Here is a 21,009-nt window from a genome sequence, read left to right as displayed (position 1 = left end):
GGTCAAATTATTACTTGAGTTAAAGTACTCGAGTACTTGCTTTTAATAATACTTAAGTATTCAACGTACTTTTTAAAAAAAATCTCTAACACGTTGTATATTATCACAGTACATTTACAGGGCTGCAGTAAACAGAGAAAATCAGAATTAGAATCAGAAATACTTCATCGATCCTGTAAAGAGTCTGTAAAAATATAAATGTAAAAATACTGAATTAGACAATCATCTCTAATCTGTGAATATAAATTAGGATATGGATAACGTGCTGAGTGTGTAAATTATAAAACTGTGCCTTACACTACAATGACACAAGAAAATGATACAAATCACTCCTCATCATCACGTTATTGGGTTATCCGTCCATCTTATCCTGGGGAATGCAATATCTCAAGAGTGCTCCCATAAGATCCCATATGCCCCTCGAAACGCGTGTGTATGTGTGTGTGTGTGTGTGTGTGTCTTGCAGGTGCTGGTAGGCGGAGTCAGCTAATAGGTGCAACGGGGAACACCTGGCCGGTCTCTCAGTAGCAGCTTCCGTCAGACGAGGCTGTTGCAGTCAGTTCTCTCTCTCGTGTCATCTGAGACCGTGTTTTTGTTTAGTCGACTTCGGCCCTGTTAGCAGTGTGAGTTTACACTTAATAAGATAATATAGGCTACTAAAATTCTGGTAGACAGCAGCACAGATCAGTTAAAATATATACAAATACATACAAAGAAAATAAAATGGGAGTACGTTTTATTTTTCTGCAAGTTTTTTGTCCCAGAGCTTGCTGTCGCATTTACACCCTGATGAGTGTGTTTCATTCAGCTGTGAAGGTGATTACAAATGGAGTGACACCCCGAGACAAAGAGGGAGTGGGAGGGTCTGGTTTTGGAAAGGCCCTGTGACACGAATCTTGAAACTGTGCTGATTGTATAAATTGTGAAATATACATGTTTGGGGTTTTTTTTAGTTTTAGCTTCTTTGCAATAACATCAATGTGAACCGCTGCCCTTATATGAGTCTGGACAGTAAACTTTAAGTGCAACTGGATTGGATGGTGAAAGCATACAACCAGGAGACTTCTAATTTTTAACTCTTTCTTTTGAAAAACTTAAAAATATGAACTTATTTAGTCTCTGTCCCTCAGATCAAATCCTTGCGGTTCATTCTGCTGAAAAAGTCAGAATGTCAGTCAGACTTATCAAAGGGGATCCCCTCATGTAGTCAACACTTCCTCTCCTCCGGACACACTCACTCTCCTGTCATCACATCCAGGCCTCAGTCACTTCCCTCTCACACTCTTTGCTCCCAGAGACGGAGAAAAAGAATTTCCTGTGGAGTCAAAAGGAAGACACACTCCAAAGATAAAAGATATTACTCATCACCCAACCGCAGACCACGAGATTAAACAGCTGCACTAATGCTTCTAGGCAGGCTTGTGAGATAAAGCCGGCCTCGACATTTTGTCGCTTTTGATTTGCAGGCTGCCCTGTCATGTGGTTTGCTGCTAAATGTGATCGTGCTGAACAATCTCTCTTTGTGTAAATGCAGCATGGAACCATTCAAGCGTATTGGCAGGAGATGCAGACGTCTGAACAAACAGAGTGTTTGTACAACTGAACATGTAAGCTCATATCATGACACACAAAAACAGTAGTTTTGATACTTTACCACACAGAGAAACGGTTTCTATCAGAGGAATCAGTGTCTGTGAGGACACCCGGCCTCGTCATCCTGCTCTCTTTTACTCTCCTTCTGTGTCCATTTACTAATGAATCCCATGTTTCCCTTTGTACTCGGTGTGTTCCCATAGCAGCTCTCTCAACCAGGCAACAGCTGGAAGCTGTTAGCCAGACATGCCGTGAGAAACTAGCTCCTCTGTGCTTTTTTTTCACTTTCACAAGTCTGTTTGTGTGTGTGTGTGTGTGTGTGTGTGCTTACTATTGGAGTGGTGTATGACCTTGCTTTATATCCTTAATGAAATCCTCCATCATTTGAATACTCAAACACACCACACCCTTCACTGTGTCTGAACTCTGTGTACTTGGGCTGCTATTTTCGTGACGATCAGTTGGAGTGAAACATAACAACATTATGATGTGTGTATTTAAAGGGACAGTTTTAGGGTTGGGACTTGTTTTAGGGTTCAATTAACCCAATCATATAGTTAAATACATAATTTGTGTTTAAACCGTTTTAAAGGAAACATGGGATGTTATAATACTTGTACATGTGAAAAAAATCATATGAAAGATTTAAGGTTTTTATTCAGGATTTTAAAAAAAAAGTATCTGTCTATTTGAATGGACGATGGATCTGAATGTCACCAGAAAATGAATAGGAGATATACAGCTTAAACAGGGAAATACTGTTCAGATTTCAATTTCTAATGATACAGTCAGCTTTTAATGCATCTAATTGATGTTTACAGAATATTAATCTCTGGAGATTTTCCACATTTTGTTTTTAAGAAAATACTTCAGAAATTAAGGATATTTTCAGTCACGATGCCAAAAATGATAAAAAAAATATATGCGTAATGTGTTTTTAAAGTATTACTTTATTCATCGATATGAGTTAATTATTTGTGATAATAAATAATCTCACTTTTTTGTTTAACAAAGGGGTCTATTAAGACTATTTATGGCCTTTTTCCCCCTCGTATTAGGTGAATTCTGTGTTAAGATCCCTCATCCATTGAAATGGAAATAAATAAATAAATAAATAAATAAATAATAATAACAATAATGCATCCCAATAAAAAAAATGTTATTGATTTCTGAGTGTATTTGGAGATGAAATCTTTTGTTGTGTTTGGAAATTAGGTTTAGGAGTGAAATAAGGGTGAAGGTGAATGTGGAAATTAAGATGAGCTGGAAAATTAAGCTTGTTTTAAGCTTATTAAAACAGAACATTTATTTACACGCATTGATAAAACAATGAATTCCTTTGAGAATGACCCGTTGTGGTCGAAATGGTGCAGTTAAATCACTGCAGCTCAGTGTGCCGTAGTCTTTTCTTTAAAATCTCACTGTCCTGATCTGCAGCAAGTCTTAACTGTGCAGACAGCCAATGACTGTAGCTTATTCTAATTTCTAAATTTGACAATTCATGTGAAACAATTTCATCATCTATTTTTACACCAAGTTAATTTGAGGATCAGCCTGTGCAACATGACAAAAGATTGGCAATGCTGCCCTCTAGTGTTGAGCATAGACTTTTAACAAAGATAATGTGATTGCTCAACTGTGAAAACATGCATATATTTTGTTTAATTTAGTGTCAAAAGTCTGTGTGTTATAAACACCATTGCTTGTTCATGTTCATGTGTGTTTTATTCCTGTAGGTTTTAACTAACTAAAAGGAGAAGTGATACTGAGTCATCGGTCAGGTGACATGATAGAATTTCACAATATCTAAAACAGTTTCCTCAATCTGTATTGCACAAACAGTTCGAACCATACAGACAATGACCAATAACCGTAACTGAGGTTTTAAAGGAAAAAAATGCAGTGCAAGCAGGAGTGTTTCACAGACTGAATTCCTCTTGTTCCAGTAGAGGCCCGCTCATTTCATCTGGATTCTGCCCAGAAAAGAGAAGCAAAAGCACTCAGACAATCTTTGATAATATATATAGAATATCGTGGGGTTTTTTATTATTATATTATATATTATTTTATTATTACTTGTGATATCTTTAACTGGAAATGTACTCAGAGAACTTCCCAAAAAACATTTGACATCATCACAGCAAATCAGCTGACAGCTATATTCTTGAAAAAGATCTTCCAGTGAACCAGAAATGCCCAAAGATAACACTGAATGAACCTCTTTGTTCATCATTTCCCACTAATTTTACCTGTGAGACGCGGCTGTAGCTCTGGGTATGTGGAGCACTGTAGCGACGCAGGCCTCTCAATGCCAGGAAAAGTATGTAGAGTGACGCCAGAAAACACTGTACAGTAAATGCTATGGAGCTCCCCTTTGCAACATATGAGCCAACACGCTAGTGAGAGGAATGGGGACAGAGAAGGGAGGACGGTTCACTCACAGCATAGAAAGCATTTATTCCGTCGCATTCCATGTAATCAATGAATTACAGAATTACCTGTTGGCTTGTATTGAGTGTGACAGGGTGTGTTGACCTGAGGCTGTTGGCCAGGAGAGCAGAGAAGCCAAACAGCAGACTAAAGAGGTTCAGACCCATCAGTGCAATGATCTGTTCAAGATTAATGCAAAATTTAGCAAGACAGCTGTTGACGTGGACAGAAAAAATTCCCTCCAAATTATTACACAAAGTATTTACCTTGATTTTATTAGCTTTCCTCTGAACCTCCATTGCCAGACACCCAGCAGCCACATACTGCAACAACACAAACAGTTATGACTCATATTTGATTCTCTTTTCATCTCAAGTGTATTAGTTGAAGCAGATGTGGACTTACAAATAGGCTTGACCACACTGGTGTGGTCATGGAGATGGAGCAGTTATAGCTCACACATGCATGGGTGACTGTGGCTAATATGCAAGCAAGAGCACTCAGGATCTGCACCACCTGAGGGCAAACACATGGTATAAAGCAGGCAGATGGTGAAATAGCTTAATGGCTTAATAACTAAAAAGCTATATTAACAAATGTTTTAGATCAGCAGTTCCCAACTGGTCCAGCCACTGGGGTTTGGACATAAGAGGAATTACCACATATTCAATTTATTTGACAAACTGTAAAAAACACGTGGGCTTAACATACAATGAAATAAAACATCTTGCAGGAATAATGTGTAATTAGCCTTTATAGAATTTGAAGACACTAGTGGACTTAGCCCAGACCTCTTAAGAAAAGAAAATCACCAACATTTTTAAAGAAAACATTGCATCCAAACCCAAGTTTTCCTAATAAATAAATAAATAAATCAAAATAAGAAGCTTTTTTTAAAAAATTTTTTTGGCATTTTTTAAAAAAAAAACTTTGTTTAATTTTATACACTTTTGGCATTGTTGTCTTCTTTAATAAAATTGGTGTTTTTTGACGATTTAAATTTTTGGGGGTGCTTTTCTTTTTCTCTAAAAAAAAATGCAATTTAAAAAACCAAACAAGAAACATGCCTTCCAAACCACTGGTGGACCAAAATAAAGATTACCAATATGGCACCATTTACCACATCCAAAAACTGTAAAAACTTAAATTATGGTTGGATTTTACTATTTCCAATGGGCACTGCAACCCAAAAAGTTCTCATTATTGCTTCAAGACCAATGCAAAGGCACAGCATGTTAACAGGATAAATAATACCACGAACAAGGCAATAAAATAATTACTGTTCTCTAAAAAAAAAAAAAACTATTTTACTCTACTGCATGAATTGACACTTCAAAATAAAAGCTATGTGCTGGAAATTCACTGTACTTCAAGATTAAGTGTGTTTTTGTCAAACTTGGTCATGATGGACCGCGACCCTAAAGTTGGGAACCACCGGTTTAGACAAGCACAAGAAAGTAGCATCTCACCCCAGTGACTAAAAGTCTGGTGTTAACGACAGTCCCAAACCAACGATGAATTCTGCCATTTATGAGCTCCCCGTGATTTGTAACCTGAGTCTGTGGGCGGGTTGGGGGTGTCTCTTTAAAAAACACATGGTACAGCCCCTCTTGAAACATGTTCTGCGTCATCTGGAATAAAAGGTTAACTTGTAAGGAAAACATTATTGATGTTGAAAAAGATTCAGTCGAAAACACACACACACACACACACACACAGTCTTGTACACACACTTTTGATTTAGATTTCATACTTGATTTCAGTCCATGTGACCGCTTACCTTCCCCAGCTGTTGTAAATCTTTATCCACAGGCCCTCATTTCAACAGAAAATGTCATCTGGCTGAAATAATAAACATTAAACAGATCTCACTGCTGCTGTTATTTCTCAGAGAAGTGCTGCAGATCCAAAAGGGTCAAAGTTCACTTGAGTTGGATGATAATGAATGATCGAGGTCCGCCCTTGAGGAGATGATTCAGGGAGATCATTGGCCATGACTGAAGAGCTTATCAGCGTGTAGGCAAAGGTCATTTTGACATCAGAGGACTGGTTTAATTTTAGAGACATGCTGACATTGTATTTAGTGTCCTAACTCCATTATCCACTCTCATAGATAAACACAACACTCATTACATCCTGTGCCCTAACCCTCACATTCTTTTAGTACAGTGAGTAAGTACGTTGTAGTTTATGTTATACACAAACTTTCAAAGTTGACAAATATATGTGATGCTAAGCATTTTCTTTTTTATAAATCAAAAGACAAAAAGGAAACAAAAACAATATATATAATGAGAAAATATGACAGACAAAAGCAAGCAACCACAAATTAGTAGTGTGAACACCCAATAAGATGTTAGGAGAGTAGACAAAATATGGATAAGATACCATATAAAAGAAAAAACTAACAAAACAGGATTACAAAGAAGATACAAAAAATGGAGCACTTTGGTACAAACTTTTTTTATGCCATTGAGAAATTCCTCCAAAATCCAGAGATGCATTCGTAGTTTAGGTTGAAGTACAATGGATCAGTGTGTCATCTATTTATATAGAAATAGAAAGACATATTGTACAGTACTTGCAGTAAAATGACCAAGTGAGAACATGAAAACAAAAAAAAGAGGAACTATGATCGAGCCTTGAGGAACTCATGGCAGAGTGGTCTTTTTAAGCGGCCACAGCCACTCTTGTGTCAGAGAGAAAAAAGTAGAAAAGGAGAGAAAAGTAGGAAAAACACTGTCACGTTTCAGCACAACGGCTTCGTCAGGGCGCTGTGATCCTGCACAGGTTGTGTTGAGATATTATTAGCCTTTCCTTGTCATGTTGTCATGCGATGTGTTGGTGTTTTTCCTACTTTTCTTCCCTTTTCTACCTTTTTCTCTTCGATATGAGAGTCCCTGTTTATGCTTGAAAAGACCACTCCACCACATTTTCACCACAAGACTGTTTAACTGCAATTAACTCGACACACACCGAGCACACTAGTCTCCATTCATTTTTTAAAGAAAAGAGTTACTCAAAATATAAGCAGTGATAACGTGTTTTATGTGAGATATGAGTCAAACCATCCAGCCAGCAGCCTGACCAATCCATGATTCTTTTTTTAATGGTATCAAATTATCTTTATAGACACATTTTTGACATAATTTTGCTGACATGGAGTCTCACACCATTTGCAACTCCATCACTTCAAATATTGTCCACTTTTACATGAATGTAAAGCAGCTTTTAAAAAGCCACAACTTACAATTACAGGAGCATTAATGAATGCTCATTATCATCAGAGTAAGCAATGTTTACTTTACCTGGTTAATCAGGTTTTGGAATGAAAGAAGTTTGACAATAATATGACACCATGGAGACAATCATGTGTGGAGCATTTGATATTCAGTAAGCTTGAGAAATGTATACTATTAAATAACATTTAGTTTGTCAATGTAATTGTTTACCCCAGATTTCAGTGCAATTAACAAGCCAGGGGAGCTAAAAATGACAATGTGTGCCCCTCAGACCACAACACAAGTCTGAAAAAATCACAGAGGGCAGCAGAAAGAGGTCACACGGCACTTAGAGGACTTTGGGCAGATGGACAAAAGTTTGGACGGGCTATAAATACACAGGGGCATGTCAGACCCATTCTGTTTTTCCTGGCAGTGTCTCCGTATCATCGTCCTCGTCTATCCTGCCCGTGTACAGGTCAGCCAACCTGCTGAAACGTGGCCCCCAGAGAGCCAGGCTCTGAAAGTCCTGCTCCTCATCCGAGTCTGAGGAGTTGAGTGAACTGAGCGAATCCGCCTCTGAGCCGATGCCCTCGTAGTCAAACACCAAAAGGCAGTCATAAGGTGGAGCTGTGGGATCACTGTCTGCAGCATGCAGGTTCTGTAGAGGAAACCAAGGAGACATATTTCATACTGACTTATCATAATCTTTCCACTCGTGCACAGAGTTCCTGCAGCTTAAGATAAATTAGATTTAGGACTTTTAAAGGTTTCTTTAATGCTGCTCGAAATGGAGTTCATATTCTTTCATACTTTGGGGGAAGTTTGGGGAAATATACATAAAGATGTTTTTCAGTAAATGGAGTATTTTTTTGGAATGGCTAGATTTTACAATGCAACATCAGGAAAAAAAGTCTTTTTAATACCAATTAAGGCCTTAATTTTAGATTACTGAACTCAAAACTTTTAAACCTGCAGGGACCCTGCATATATACAGATACTTTCCTGTAAAAATTCAAGATCACTCACATCCTCAATAAACTGGGCAATCTCTTCATTGGCTTGAAGTTGTAGGCGGTAGCAGGGGCGGCTCTGGACAGTAGGAAACACGTCAGTGCAGAAGACTTCAGGACGATTATCAAGCCCTCTGTGGAGCTGGCTTAGGTCATACTCCTACAGGAAAAAAGAGAAGAAACAGACCTTCAGACATTTGGTAATATTCCACTGAAACAATTCTGCCAAATATAACATAGAGCAGCCTTAAGAGCATTTTTTAAAATCTTTTTTATGTCTCAGGGTTAAAGTTTCTCTGGAGGCAGAGGGTGATGGTGCAATGTTATCTCTAGCACAGCATGTATGCTGTGTTTGTCACCTTATTTATCCTCTTCTTAGTCTGTTTTATCTCCTCTGACTCCACAGCTAGTTGTTCCTCTTCCACCTACCAGCTGTCCTCAGTGAGCCTTCCACCTTTGTAAATCATGGGATCCTTTTGCAGATTTTTTGACGGTCCCTCTGCTACATGTCTGTCTGTTATAGGTTCCTCTGCTCATCTCCTCATTATTTGTGCAATTTGTTTGACTTATTTTGATCACTTTTAATTATTTAATCATTTTATTCTTTATTTTTTCCTGCGTGTCTCCCTCTTTTTGTCCATCAAGTAGTATAAGGTTGTGGCAGTCAGAAAAACTAATAGGAGACCGGACAGTGCAGATGTGTAGCAACAGCTGCATTTAAACCTCCTGGTCCTACCTGGTCCTCTTCGCCTCCTCCCTCCTCATCGTAGGAGAAGATGTGGTCTCTGGGTATGTCTTCGAGAAGAGGGAAATCCTTCTCCGATCTCTTCCTCCTTCTCAGCAACAGCAGGAGCAGCAAGAGCAGTACTATGGTCAACAGGAAAAAAAGTGCAACTAAAGACAGACCAAAGGAACCAGAAACAATGAAACGGATCAATATAAAAAACAGAAGCTACATACATAGTAGAACAAAAATGGCTCCTAGAACTGAGGTTGCGAGAGAAGATGTGTGCAGACGAGGGGCAGAACGTGGTATGAAGCAGGTAGAGACAGCCCCTTGACATTGGCACACCTCTACGTCCAGTGTGCTGTCTTGGTAGAGCATGGAAACATCGTAGATGCGCATTAGAACATAATAATCCCCAGGAGACAACTCTCGTTTGGGGGCCAGGGCTGCTACGTTGCCTGCAAGGGGAGAAAATCAAGGAAAACCAAGTCCTTGGTTTGAGTTTTGAGTAAATATTTGTTCATGTATGTGTCACATGAAGAGTTGAATTCCCTCTTGCACAGCTCTGTTACGCTTACAAGTGATTAAAGTGTTGCAACTTTGCAAGAACAGTTTAAAAGCTGTGATTAAATGACAGCTTCTACATTTTTCCCAGTGTATATGAGCTCTCTTACTTGTGGCGTTGGTGCTAACAGTCCAGTTGATCTTGTGCTCTCCCTGAAGCTGCACAGTAAACGGTCCAGCATGACCAGGTCCGTCCAGATCCATTATGTCCAGCAGGGCAGGAAAAGGGTCACTGTTACAAAGACTGACTTTCCTCTGCTTGATCACAGGACGATGATCATTCACGTCTAATAGACTCACAACCAGAGTACCTGTCCCAGTAGCTGGGACGGTATCTACATGAATCAAAAGACAAGGACACGGTAGGGTTTTTGTTTGTCAAACAGGAATGAATATTGTGACAGTGTTGTCAGATAAGACCAAAAGAGAAAAAATTACCATTGTCGTACGCCAAAACTAGGACTGTGTATTTGCTGTCTTTGACATGGTGGGATTCTCTGTCCATGTTGCTTTTAACTTTTACTGATCCTGAGTTTTTATCAACACTCAGCCACCTGGCGGTGTCATTATGAAGTTTATACCTGAAAACAAATAAGCAAGAGACACAACCCAATCAGAAGTGAAACAGAATAGCGCATATGCAAATAAACACGTACATATAGTGGCCATATGTAAACAGTGTATGTGTTGCTATAACTTAGTGGAGCAAGGGAGGACAAAAGAGATTCAAAATTTTCTGTTTTATTTTGTTACTCTTCTCTTGTTTTAGATCCCCACTTCCTACCATTGTGTGTTTCCTGCTTCTGTGATTGTCTGCCCCGCCCTGATGTGTTTCACCTGTGCCCAATTATCCCCTCACCTGTGAGTTTAGTCTGTGTGCTCCTTGCTCGCTGTGTCAGTGTCAAGTGTTACAGCTTTCTTCCTTGTGTTAGTTTTCCTAATTATTTAGATCCCCGCTCGTTTTTTGTTTTTTTTTTGCCTCACTTTTTTCCTTTTTGGATTATTTGCCCGTTTGACTGCCCGTACATGTGCCAAACTATTTGTGAAGGTAAAGATTTTAGAATTTTCTACTGAACCTCTTGTGCACTTCACCTCTGTGATCTAGTCTTTTTACAAACTAGAGTCTAGATCATTGATATTCAACTTATGGCCCATGGGCCAAATCTGGCCCCTGATAGGTTGCTGGGTGGCCCTCAATTATTTTCTAATTCACAGTTAGAATAAAGTGATTCTCACTGGCAGTTGTGTTTGTACTTTTAGTAAACATAAGGTGCCAGAGTGCATAAAATGGTATCAAAATAGAGCTTGTTTATCCAAGTGCCAGTGGAGAATCTCCCCACACCCCTAACACAGGTCCTAAGCTTAAACCCTTATGCCCTAAAATCCTGTAAACATCCGATATTCCTAGAAATGCCCCAAAATGCCCCAAACATTCTAAAATCCTAGAAATGTTCCAAAGTCCTGGACATGTAAAACAAAAATAAATCCTAGAGACGTCCAAAGATCATAGAGATATCCAAAAATCTAGTAGCGTCTTAAAATCCTAGAAATTTGTTAAAAATCCTGAAAATGTGCTAAACCCCAGAAACATTAAAAAATCCTTGAAACATACAAAAATCCTAGAAACGTGTATGGGGATGCTGCTGTCATTTTGAAAAGGGCCCCCAAATAAAGCAAGTTAAGTGTTTCTGATGTAGATTTTAAATGGTTCTATGGACATGTCAGAGTGAAAAATGTGCAAAAATGAAAATGTTATAGTCCATGTTGGACTTTCCTTGCAGCCCTATACTTTTCCTGACTATAACACCAAATGAAGCTTTTGAGCTTTGAGCTTTTTGTTTTTTAAAGGCACAACCCTTGTGAACCTCTGGTATTATTACCTGACGCTCTGTTTCCTGGCTGTGTCAGGGTCCCTCGCTGTGAGGTCAACCACAGAACTCTCTGTTTCCACGTCCTCTGGGATGCTCACATGGATCTCTGCTGGGATGAAAACAGGAGGCTCATTCTTGTCCACGACTGTTACAGTGACCGTGGCGGTCGAGGTTGACACCTTGGCAGAAAACGGCACCTCATTTGTCGCCACCACCAGCAGAGTAAAGACAGGAGAGCTCTCAAAGTCCAGCTCCTTGGAAGAGATGAAGAGCAAAGACGAATGGATGAAGAACTCTGCATGGTGAGTAAAACATATCAATAAAAAATGAACAGGTGTGTTTCCCAACCTTGGCTGTTTTTAGGATTCCTTCCATGTTGTCGGGGCCTGTGGTGATGCTGAAGTCTCCCCCCTCGTTACCTTTGATTATTGAGTATTTGCTGTTGGCATTTGGAGATCCTAACTCGTCTGTGTCAGTGACCTTTAGTCTTATTACCTCCGCTCCAACCTCATTCTCAGGCACTGATGTGGACATCTGGGGGAAAAAAGCACAAAACTGTACTAAATACAGTTACAAATTAAACATGTGTCAACAATATTATGAAGGATTTGGGCACTCACAGATGTGACGGTGAACTGTGGAGCATTATCGTTGCTGTCAGTAATACTGACGATGACAGTGCAGGTGGCTGTGAGCCCGTCTCCCTCCATATCAGCAGCTTCAATGATCAGCTTGTACTCTGGGTGAGTCTGACACAGAAAAGTGAGTTACAACAGAAATGGGGATTGAGAAAGTCTTGCAAAGAGAAGAGTAGTGAATGAATTACCTCTCTGTCCAGTCCACCTGTGATCACGCTGATCATTCCACTCACTGGGTTTATGGCAAACGTGTCCTTTTCAGGCATCTGAGCCCTTATTTTATACCTTATTATAGCGTTGTTTGTCCGTGGGTCGTCTTTATCCACTGCTGTTACTTTGATGACAGAGTCACCTGTTGAAGACAAAAATACAATTATGACAATAAGAACTTAACCCTTTAAAGTCCTCACCAAGAAAAAAGCAATGGATTTTTTGCATGTTTTATGTCCTGGGAGCTATAAAAATGAAATAAATGTTTATGTTTTCACCATACCCAGTAGTTTTTAAATATAGGCCTCTAGCAAACGGTTGAGATGGACATTCATGGTAATAGAAAGACAAAGAGAAAAAACAAAAAATAATTTACTATTATAATGCTTGTAATATGTGAGTATATCCACATAGTATATCCATTTGTGACTGTGGGATTATTCATATTACTAGTGCTGATATTGTTTCCATTTAAAATTACAGTACTTATGGTGAAATGGTGAAAAAAAGTTATACTAATAATTTTTTTCACCAAATATATAATGGACTAACATTCAAAATATCGTGTTAACAAAAATGAATGTTCATTCTTTTTTATTTCATAAAAAATGTAAATTTACTATCTTAGCATCACTTCTTTTACTATAAAAGTCCAACTCAATCATTTGGTAAAACATGATTTTGGACCGTAAAATATTGTACTTATGATTTTTTTAATATAATGGATAACATTAAATGTATCACTTCACGATAAAAAATGATCAGAAGCTTATTTATAACTTATTTATAACTTAGAAAAAAATCAATTTGAATTTCTTGAACCCTCATGTGTGGAGTGAGTTTTCTTTTTGCCAACTTCCTGTAGGAGGCAAACTGAAAAGGCAAACTGTTTAAAGAAAAGTTACATTTTGTGGATTTGGTTTTTTGAGCAAAACACACCCTAAACCGAATGGTAGAGATGGCTCAATCAGATTAAGTTCAACATATTTTTCATTAAGATATAGCGACTCAAAATGTACTCTGCCAAATGAATGAGTTTGACGTTAAAGGGTTAAATTCACATTTTAGTAAATAAAGTTTGCAGAATCTTTCTCTCACCAGCTTCAGCGCTTTCGCTCACTCTGCCATAGAAAGGGTCCTGAGTGAATTCGGGAGCATTGTCATTCTGATCAATGACGTTGATAATGAGCTCCATGGGCTCCTCAGCCTTCATGGCCCCATTCAGTGCATGAGCCCACAGCTGTAACACACACCATTCACATTCTAACAGCAGTAAATCTGCATAAAGATACAATGATGTGAGATTAACTCAAAAAATCAGATTATGTCGATGTTTTTTGGGTTTTTTTTTTTAGCTTACACTGTATCTGGCTGTCCTCTCCCTGTCCAGTGGCTGGGTCACATATAGCACCCCAGATCGCCGATCGACCGTAAAAACCCCCTCAGGAGGCTGATCGGCCCCTGGTCCAGTGATCTTGTAGTTTATCACCACCTTGACCTCATTGCTTGACTTGATCTAAAGCACAATAACACAGATATTTCAGACAAGGCGGCTTTAGTCACAGCAAAGGCATTTAGTGAAAATGCATTCACAACAATTCAGTTTGCTTAATATTACTTTAGTTACCTTCACCATGAATTTTGGATATGGACCCCGGACATTTTCTGGAAAGTTAATCGCTGGAATAACCCACTCTCTCTTCATTCGCTTCAAATTGCCCGACTCGTGAGGAAACTCAATGGCGGGCTGCAGTTTGAGGGCGATGACAGAGTTGTTCTGTTTGAATCAAAACTCACAAAGTCAAGCCAGATATATAATTGCAATCTAACCAATAAACCAAGTAAGACTTCTAGACCACATCTAAATTTACCTCTAGATTTTTGCTTCTTGGGATTTGATAATTTGAGCAGTTGATTCTGCTGGTCACGCAGCATGGCTGAACTCCTGCTGCAGCCAAAAAGGCCAAACACTGAGAAACAAAAAATACTGATACTATAATGTTTGTGAATGCAACACTGTTTGGGTGTAAGATGGCATATTTGATTATTAAAGGTCCCATATTATGCTCATTTTCAGGTGTATACTTGTATTTCGGATTTCTACTTGATCAGTTTACTTGCTGTTTGAGGTCACAAAAATTTTTTTTTCCCATACAGTTTACCTGAAGATACCTGTATTCACTGGAAAAATCTATTTTAACACCTATTTCTTAAAATCCCCCTCCCAGAAAACCCCAGACTGTTATGGCCATGTAGTGACACTTTCTATCAACATGACATCACATCTTAACAGAAGTCCTGACGGCTCTTTGAATATGGTATATATAGTATATATCATATAGTTTGAAGTATTTATAGATAGCGCACTTACCTCCTTAACATTAAAAAAGACATAAAAATTTGTCTTTTAACAATATGGGACCTTTAAGTAATTCAGAATTTTGTCCATACTGTACTTAAAAAACCCAGAATCATACAAAATAAATGCATACATGTTACATTTTTGGATTTTAATTATGAATAAAACAAAACCAAACATTATCAAGATAAACTGAAACATAGGTTATCTAAGTGACAAAGACAGGTTTCTGAGGAATAAGTTGAACAAGTTGTAATTAGAGGCAGTCATGACAAAAACTGTTGAAAAGAATTAAAAAGAAAGACTAACTTTAACACTTACCTGGACCTGCCACAGCAAAAAGAGCACCCTCAAAGTTCTGCTGTTTCCCGTCATCTCCTGTGTAGAAACCCTACAGGTTTCCTCCGCTGTTACTGGACTGGATCTGCTGTTTTGTCAAATGGCAGCCTGCCAAGTTTGTAGCGTTTACCAACCCACCTTCAGAGTTTTTCGGTCATTTGTATCATCTTCCAGACTCAGTGCTTTCAGTGTTTGCTCTCTTAGTTGCCTGCAGCTACAGTAATCACGCTGCGCTGTTTGCTTCCCTTCGATTGATGCTGAGTAGTTTGATTTTATCAGACAGGTTGGTGAATAAAAAAACAAAGAAGCTAGAGGTGACCTCGGGCACTGTCAGACGTGCAGGTGTGTTTATGCGCTCCACTCTCACCTTTAGTTCAGTGTAGTGACGCTGCCTTCTCTGAGAGCGACAGTGTTTACATAACAGTTGGGGATCAGATTGACTCCTGTGCCACTCAGCACTAAGATGTTAGCACAGTTTATTTTGAAAACTGTTTCCCACACAGCTTTGTGTGTCACACTTTACATCTTGCAAACTTAAGCTGACCTTTTGAATTTAATTTCATTATTTTTTTTTAATCCAAATGTCTGTGATTAATCCTTGTACTGTCTTAACTTTCTTGTCCTAAAGGTCAAAAAGACCCTAACCCCTCAAATAAAGCAGCTTGATCAAATTTTAGAGCCAAAGTCTGTTATCCATGAAGAAACAACCTGTCATTTATCACAAACTTATTGAATATCTAGGTTTTCCCTGTTCACAGTGCAGAAAGACTGCATTTAATCAGTGGGATCCACTCATTTTTATTACGACACACCTGTCATAATTGTTTTCTTTACTAAAGTAGAGATTTTCTGTATTTTAATTATTAGTATTATTATTTTTAATTGCTAAAGGTACTGCATAGCTGTAAACATATTTTTTAGCAAAATATATCACTTGTGTAGACTTAGAAAGTAGAAGAAATATGTAAAAGTAGTTTTGAATGCAAATTATTATAGGGGAAGACAGTCCTTAGCAACATAGTGTTATGCTGCACAATGAGGACAGTATGCAAGTTTGTGTGCATGGACTTTGCAGATGTATTTGTGTGAGTGTGTGTTTGTGTGTTGTGTGAAAATGATTTAACTGCCAGGTCAAAATATGGTCAAAAATGAGCCCTAAATCCAAATTTTTACCCTCTTGGTCTACAGCTTTCATGAAAATAGAACAAAGACAATGTTTCATTTTTTCACATGTTGGGATCATTCTCGGAAAAGTCATCAAATTTCAAGTTGGAAAAAAAGGATCATTTTGGGGGGTTTCTATGCTGTTAAACATAGTGGCTGTCATTATTGACCCTTAAGACAAATGTCAGGGTTAAAAATACTCAAGCAAAACAAAATCATGTCTCGGCTGTTTAATATGAAGCATCTGCACCTTTGAGTGCAGCGTCAACTTAAATACAACCAAACAGAAGACAGAACATTTACACAAATTAAAATGACACTTCAGGTTACACTAATGTAAGCAGCAAAGTAACCACGTCACAGTTGGATTGTCTAAAGCAAAAGGTGCAAGGAGAGTAGAAACAAAAGTCAAGACAGGGGACAAAGTGAGTGTCTGCATTATTGTGTCACATTGTAACAACTGCCAACATTTGACATGCAGCTCAGGTGATGTCTATAAAATGTCCTTCATGAATACACTGAATATTTGGACCTGATAAATGCAGCAGTTATGATTATGTAACCCATGTTAAGTATATGAAACAGCGGTTCCTGACTTGTACTTGTGTACTTGCACAAAAAAATACTGAAAATGTCCCTTTTATTTAAAAAAACAAAACAAAAACAATGTATGTAACAGGTTGAAATGATCATCCCAAAATATCCAGAAAATATCAGCCTGGAGGAAATGTTGACTATTATATAAACGGAGCTGAACGACATTTTTTAAAATCTCCTTAAGCCAACGTAGAAAACCTTCTGTTAGCTGTGTTGAGGTCTGACCAGATCAGAGTTTAGGTACACCACAGTAGCTGTGATATCGTCCCTGTACATTCTAGCCAGGTCCTCTGGCAAAGCGAGCATAGAGGCCAGTCTCTCCTGGCACAGTTCTCCATATTCCCCTGTGCCAAGAGCATGTCTGATGAGGTGTGTGGCAGCATTGGTGTCTAAAGCGGGGGAGGCACGGGCTCGGCGTTTCAGCAAGAGTTCATGCATCTGACCTAATTTCATCTGCCTCTCTGATGGAGAAACCGGAGCCTGAAAAAAAAAAGGAATAAGAGTCAGAAACTATTTTTACAGGATAAAACTCCTAGGAAAGTGTGATGTTTAATGTAAAAATTGCGGGCTATGAGTCGGAGGAATAATAAACACATGTCAATTAAGCTTTTCCAACTAGCAGTCAGGTTCAGTTCAGTTCGTTACACATAAGAACTGTTATTTCTTTCTTTTCTTTGTCAGAAGTTGTGAATGGTACCAATGAAACTGTACTGTTTTTTCAGGTATCTAGCACACTGACCTGAAACTAAAAGGAGGAGCAAGAAACACCACAGCTTATTGGTCAAAAGAAAACTGTAATTCTGTAATCACATCAGAAGCGATAAAAATTTTCGTGTCATTTTACTCACGTGTATTTGGCCGCTGGAGTATTTTTGAAATTAGAAAAAAAAAAAAGACAAAAATCTTAACTTGTGCAAAGACGCAAAATATGCGCATTTGCTTCTTAGCATTGACTTTGAAAACTCGCAGACCGAAACGCTCGCGTCGCGTCCAGTGTAAACATGGCATAACTCTTTCTCGAAAGGATTCAGTTAACAAATCTGCTACTTTTTACAAATCATTCTATTGATTTGACTGACTTTAAACACTCCATCCTGTTCTTTTTTGTTCTGAAAATGTCTGAGCACAACCCTGTTCAGTGGAAGATCAACAAGTTGCAGACTTTCCACTGCATCACAACAAAATACATCTAACAATACAATGAGCGCTGGCTGCAGTAGAGTAACAGCCTCACCTACATTCGAATTTATTGGAAATCCAAAACAGATCTAGGGTTTAGGTACATGTCCGTATGAGTTTTAAGGGTACTATACCAAAAGTGTCTCGTGGAAACGCATCTTTTCACTCCACACACAAACCTGTAAGTGAATCCCACTCAGGTGCTCTCCTATAAGGCGTACGGCCTCCTCGTTCCCTAGTTCATCCCACAGCCCGTCAGTGCCGAGGATCAGGAAGCGGTCCTGAGGTCTCAGCTTGTGATAAGTTATGTCGGGTGCCACATCCAGATAAGGCGGACTCAGGTAGTTAGGCGGAGTGTACTGGTACAGGTTAAGGGAGTCCAGGTCCACTCCAGATTCCAGGCTCGCTAAAATGCTCTGCTGCAACTCAAGGCTCCACTTGAATCTTACGTCACCAAATGCACGCAGGGGCATCAGAATCTGTTGGTATGATAAAAGTTAAGACCAACGACTTATTTTCTAAATTCAGCACTTAATTCATTGTACAGTGCTTGATTGGTGTTATGCCATTAAGGACTCTCACCCCGAGCAGTCTGTCATCTGTGACCACTGTGTCTCTCTCTGAGGGCGGGTGCTGGGCCTTGATGCGCTCCATCTCCGCCTGGTTCTGTGAGTTGTGGTCCTGGGAAAGGGGCAAAGCGCTCCATGAACCGTCCTCCTCCAGAACTCCCAATACTGCTCGGCAGTCCCCTGCATTCGCCACGTGGATCCCATCTGTGCCAACATGAGCAACACAGGCAGTGCAACCAGCAAACGCGACCTGGACAGATGATGATGCATGTGTATCAACACTGTGTGACGTTGAAAACACAGCAGCAGTAAAAAAAAAATAGTTTGTCTTATTACCTGGATGGCTGTGCTTTTCATCAGGTCATTGGCAAGAGGGACTTGAGCCTCTAGGGAGATGTCAGTGTCGAGCCGTTTAAAAGCACGGTCCAGAGCATCCAGAGGGCTGGGAAAGGAGGGGAGGCAGGATTTAGCAACTTGGAGAATCAACCCCAATAAGGCAACATTTTCTACAAAAGCACACAACTTTGTACCTACATCATGCCTGCCCCGTGTTCTTCACTGTCCAGTAATTCTTGCCAGAAGACTCTGAGGTGGTCGATGTACAAGGAAGCAGATTCACGGTAGTTAAAGTCTGCATGGTGCTTGTGCCACTGCAAGATGGGAGGAACAGGTCTGCCATGCTCCATGCATTTCTCAAGCTCCTCCAGGCTCTGCTTTGACATCATTGCAACTGCAATGTAGTACAGCAGACGCTCACTGACAGCCTGGGCACATGCCCAGCCCCCGTGGCCGTCAAACACGCCAAAGAGCATGCCCTTTGACTGAAGAAGATAGGAAAAAAATCATAAATTCTTACAGAAAGAGGTAGAGAAGTAGGGAGATGAACTGGATAACATGCAGAGGGGAAAAAATGCAAACCTGTAAGCAGGTGGCTGCACTGCGACGGTCCTCATTAGGTGTGTTAGCAGCCAGCTGGTTGCTCTCAAACTTTCTGACAGCACTGAGTCCCCTGCCATCAAACTCTGGCACACTCACAGTCTGTGACACAGATGCACATACACACAGGGTTACTCATAATTGAACTATGCAATACTCACATATATGATTTGAATTTTTTTTTAAATAAAGTCTTTTCACCCTACTATGACCTCAGGTAGATGCTTGGCAACTTAATGTTTTCATATCCTAGATGTCTCTTTAGATAGTGACAGTTTTAGAGACATCCATCACCTGCTCATTAGATCGCAGAATACTGTTGATTTGGACCCGGCTGAGCTGGAAGTCTAGGTCCTGACGAGTTGAGAGGTGCAACTGCCCACTTTGAGACCAATTTCCTGACTCCTTGCTGGTGAAGCACAACTGATCTGATCTGGAGTTACCCCAGGATGACAAGTGACAGCGGTGGGCTGGTCGAGGCTGAAAAGAGTGTGTGCAGAGTGTCTGGGTGTACTGAGTGAACAAAAATAAGGTGATGACAACATTAGAATGTAATTTCCCATAAATAACACTGAAAACAAAAAAGTAATGATTAAGCAAGAAGTCAATCAGGGTTCAAACCTGGACTGCGGCAGTGGAGGAAAGTGTCAATGAGTAGCTTGAAGCTCTTTGGAGGATGCTGGCGCACACACGTCCAGACATCTCTAATGATGCAACGCTGTTGGTACAGTGTTGTGCAACTTATTCACACCGATGTCTATGTGGAGAGAAAAAGATAATAAATAAGTTTACGGTGATGCCAGCTCGATTGTTCATCAGGACACTTGACAGCCATGCAGCTAAGTTAACCTAGATAGATAGCATGCTAGTTAGTTGTCCTGTGTTAGCCGGCTTAAAGTTAAAAATATACTTAAGTTGAGATAATGTTATGCTGATCTAGAGCAGCATACCTCTCGCAATGACATTTCAGCAGCGTTATAATGTGCAAGCTAGCTAAATAACATTAACAGCAAACGTAAAGTTAACAGCTAGACTGCTAGCTGGGTAGCTTCGCTAACGTTTAACAACATAAATGCGAGTAGCATCATATCAAAACCTAAACTTATGCTAAACAGACATTTTATATGCACATGTGTTAATTAACGACACGATGTACGAACACAAACGATTAAATACTTACAAACTTTGTAAAATTACGAATGAATCGATGTCGATCAAAAGACTCCATATGACTGCGATAAGGCACAACGTCTGACGTCTGACGCACTGTTGTAGTTCTTACTCGTCACATTTGGGGGAACAGAGAAAAGTGTGAGAAAAAAGATTGTGAGAGGACGTTATAGACGATCTTTGTTTTAGACACGCGACCTTGCTCAGTCGTCTAGTAAAATTTTTATATGAATAATATATAATATATATATATATATATATATATATATATATATGTGTGTGTGTGTGGTGTGTGTGTATATATATATATATGTATATGTATAATATATGTTTATTTCTCAATTTATCTTTTTTAAAGCTTGATATTTAGGAAATATTGCCCAGTGGCAGATGTCCATTTTGAGTCTATATGTAGCCTAACAAAGCATG

At 39.3% G+C, this 21,009-nt stretch overlaps 3 protein-coding genes across 5 annotated transcripts; all 3 read right to left on the bottom strand.

The window, feature by feature from the left end:
• Positions 1–2,821: 2,821 nt before the first annotated feature.
• Positions 2,822–6,529, bottom strand: si:dkey-30c15.13 (uncharacterized protein LOC558731 homolog). 2 transcript variants are annotated; one of them, XM_042496849.1, is made up of 8 exons: positions 6,483–6,529; positions 5,804–5,865; positions 5,493–5,654; positions 4,429–4,539; positions 4,290–4,346; positions 4,092–4,202; positions 3,843–3,989; positions 2,822–3,566 (listed from the first exon to the last, which is right to left on the bottom strand). In XM_042496849.1, exons 3-8 carry the CDS (start codon positions 5,652–5,654, stop codon positions 3,513–3,515), a joined length of 642 nt encoding a protein of 213 aa, XP_042352783.1. In that variant the 5' UTR covers positions 5,804–5,865; positions 6,483–6,529; the 3' UTR covers positions 2,822–3,512. The 2 variants fall into 2 exon arrangements, with proteins under 2 accessions (XP_042352783.1, XP_042352782.1); XM_042496848.1 differs by lacking the exon at positions 6,483–6,529 and having other exon boundaries at positions 5,804–5,913.
• A 1,048-nt stretch (positions 6,530–7,577) lies between these two features.
• LOC121950180 (B-cadherin-like) lies at positions 7,578–15,001 on the bottom strand. The gene is made up of 14 exons (XM_042496103.1): positions 14,948–15,001; positions 13,895–14,044; positions 13,628–13,783; positions 13,366–13,507; positions 12,246–12,409; positions 12,040–12,168; positions 11,768–11,953; positions 11,429–11,673; positions 9,987–10,129; positions 9,659–9,883; positions 9,218–9,442; positions 8,994–9,124; positions 8,274–8,417; positions 7,578–7,905 (listed from the first exon to the last, which is right to left on the bottom strand). Exons 1-14 carry the CDS (start codon positions 14,999–15,001, stop codon positions 7,654–7,656), a joined length of 2,346 nt encoding a protein of 781 aa, XP_042352037.1. The 3' UTR covers positions 7,578–7,653.
• A 1,343-nt stretch (positions 15,002–16,344) lies between these two features.
• On the bottom strand, positions 16,345–20,672 carry pdp2 (putative pyruvate dehydrogenase phosphatase isoenzyme 2). 2 transcript variants are annotated; one of them, XM_042496217.1, is made up of 9 exons: positions 20,591–20,672; positions 20,032–20,167; positions 19,705–19,923; positions 19,393–19,512; positions 19,009–19,295; positions 18,811–18,916; positions 18,488–18,724; positions 18,085–18,384; positions 16,345–17,206 (listed from the first exon to the last, which is right to left on the bottom strand). In XM_042496217.1, exons 2-9 carry the CDS (start codon positions 20,110–20,112, stop codon positions 16,931–16,933), a joined length of 1,626 nt encoding a protein of 541 aa, XP_042352151.1. In that variant the 5' UTR covers positions 20,113–20,167; positions 20,591–20,672; the 3' UTR covers positions 16,345–16,930. The 2 variants fall into 2 exon arrangements, with proteins under 2 accessions (XP_042352151.1, XP_042352152.1); XM_042496218.1 differs by having other exon boundaries at positions 19,705–19,890.
• Between the last annotated feature and the right edge of the window lie 337 nt (positions 20,673–21,009).

The sequence above is a fragment of the Plectropomus leopardus genome, chromosome 11, assembly GCF_008729295.1.
Source record: "Plectropomus leopardus isolate mb chromosome 11, YSFRI_Pleo_2.0, whole genome shotgun sequence".
In the NCBI taxonomy this organism is placed as follows: Eukaryota; Metazoa; Chordata; class Actinopteri; order Perciformes; family Serranidae; genus Plectropomus; species Plectropomus leopardus.
Note: the sequence above shows the minus strand (reverse complement) of the source record. Positions and strands in the feature narration are given on the sequence as shown.

Coding starts and splice junctions, on each gene's coding strand:
- LOC121950180 (XM_042496103.1), bottom strand. CDS start 15,001: ATGACGGGAAACAGCAGAACTTTGAGGGTGCTCTTTTTGCTGTGGCAG. Junction 9,443..9,658: donor TGTTAGCACCAACGCCACAA/GTAAGAGAGCTC, acceptor CTCCCCTTGCAG/GCAACGTAGCAGCCCTGGCC. Junction 7,906..8,273: donor TTGCCCAGTTTATTGAGGAT/GTGAGTGATCTT, acceptor TTTCCTCTACAG/AACCTGCATGCTGCAGACAG.
- pdp2 (XM_042496217.1), bottom strand. CDS start 20,112: ATGTCTGGACGTGTGTGCGCCAGCATCCTCCAAAGAGCTTCAAGCTAC. Junction 18,725..18,810: donor TGAAAAGCACAGCCATCCAG/GTAATAAGACAA, acceptor TCATCTGTCCAG/GTCGCGTTTGCTGGTTGCAC. Junction 18,385..18,487: donor CAGATGACAGACTGCTCGGG/GTGAGAGTCCTT, acceptor TCATACCAACAG/ATTCTGATGCCCCTGCGTGC.
- si:dkey-30c15.13 (XM_042496849.1), bottom strand. CDS start 5,654: ATGACGCAGAACATGTTTCAAGAGGGGCTGTACCATGTGTTTTTTAAA. Junction 4,347..4,428: donor CAGTGTGGTCAAGCCTATTT/GTAAGTCCACAT, acceptor GTGTTGTTGCAG/TATGTGGCTGCTGGGTGTCT. Junction 3,990..4,091: donor CACTCAATACAAGCCAACAG/GTAATTCTGTAA, acceptor TCCTCTCACTAG/CGTGTTGGCTCATATGTTGC.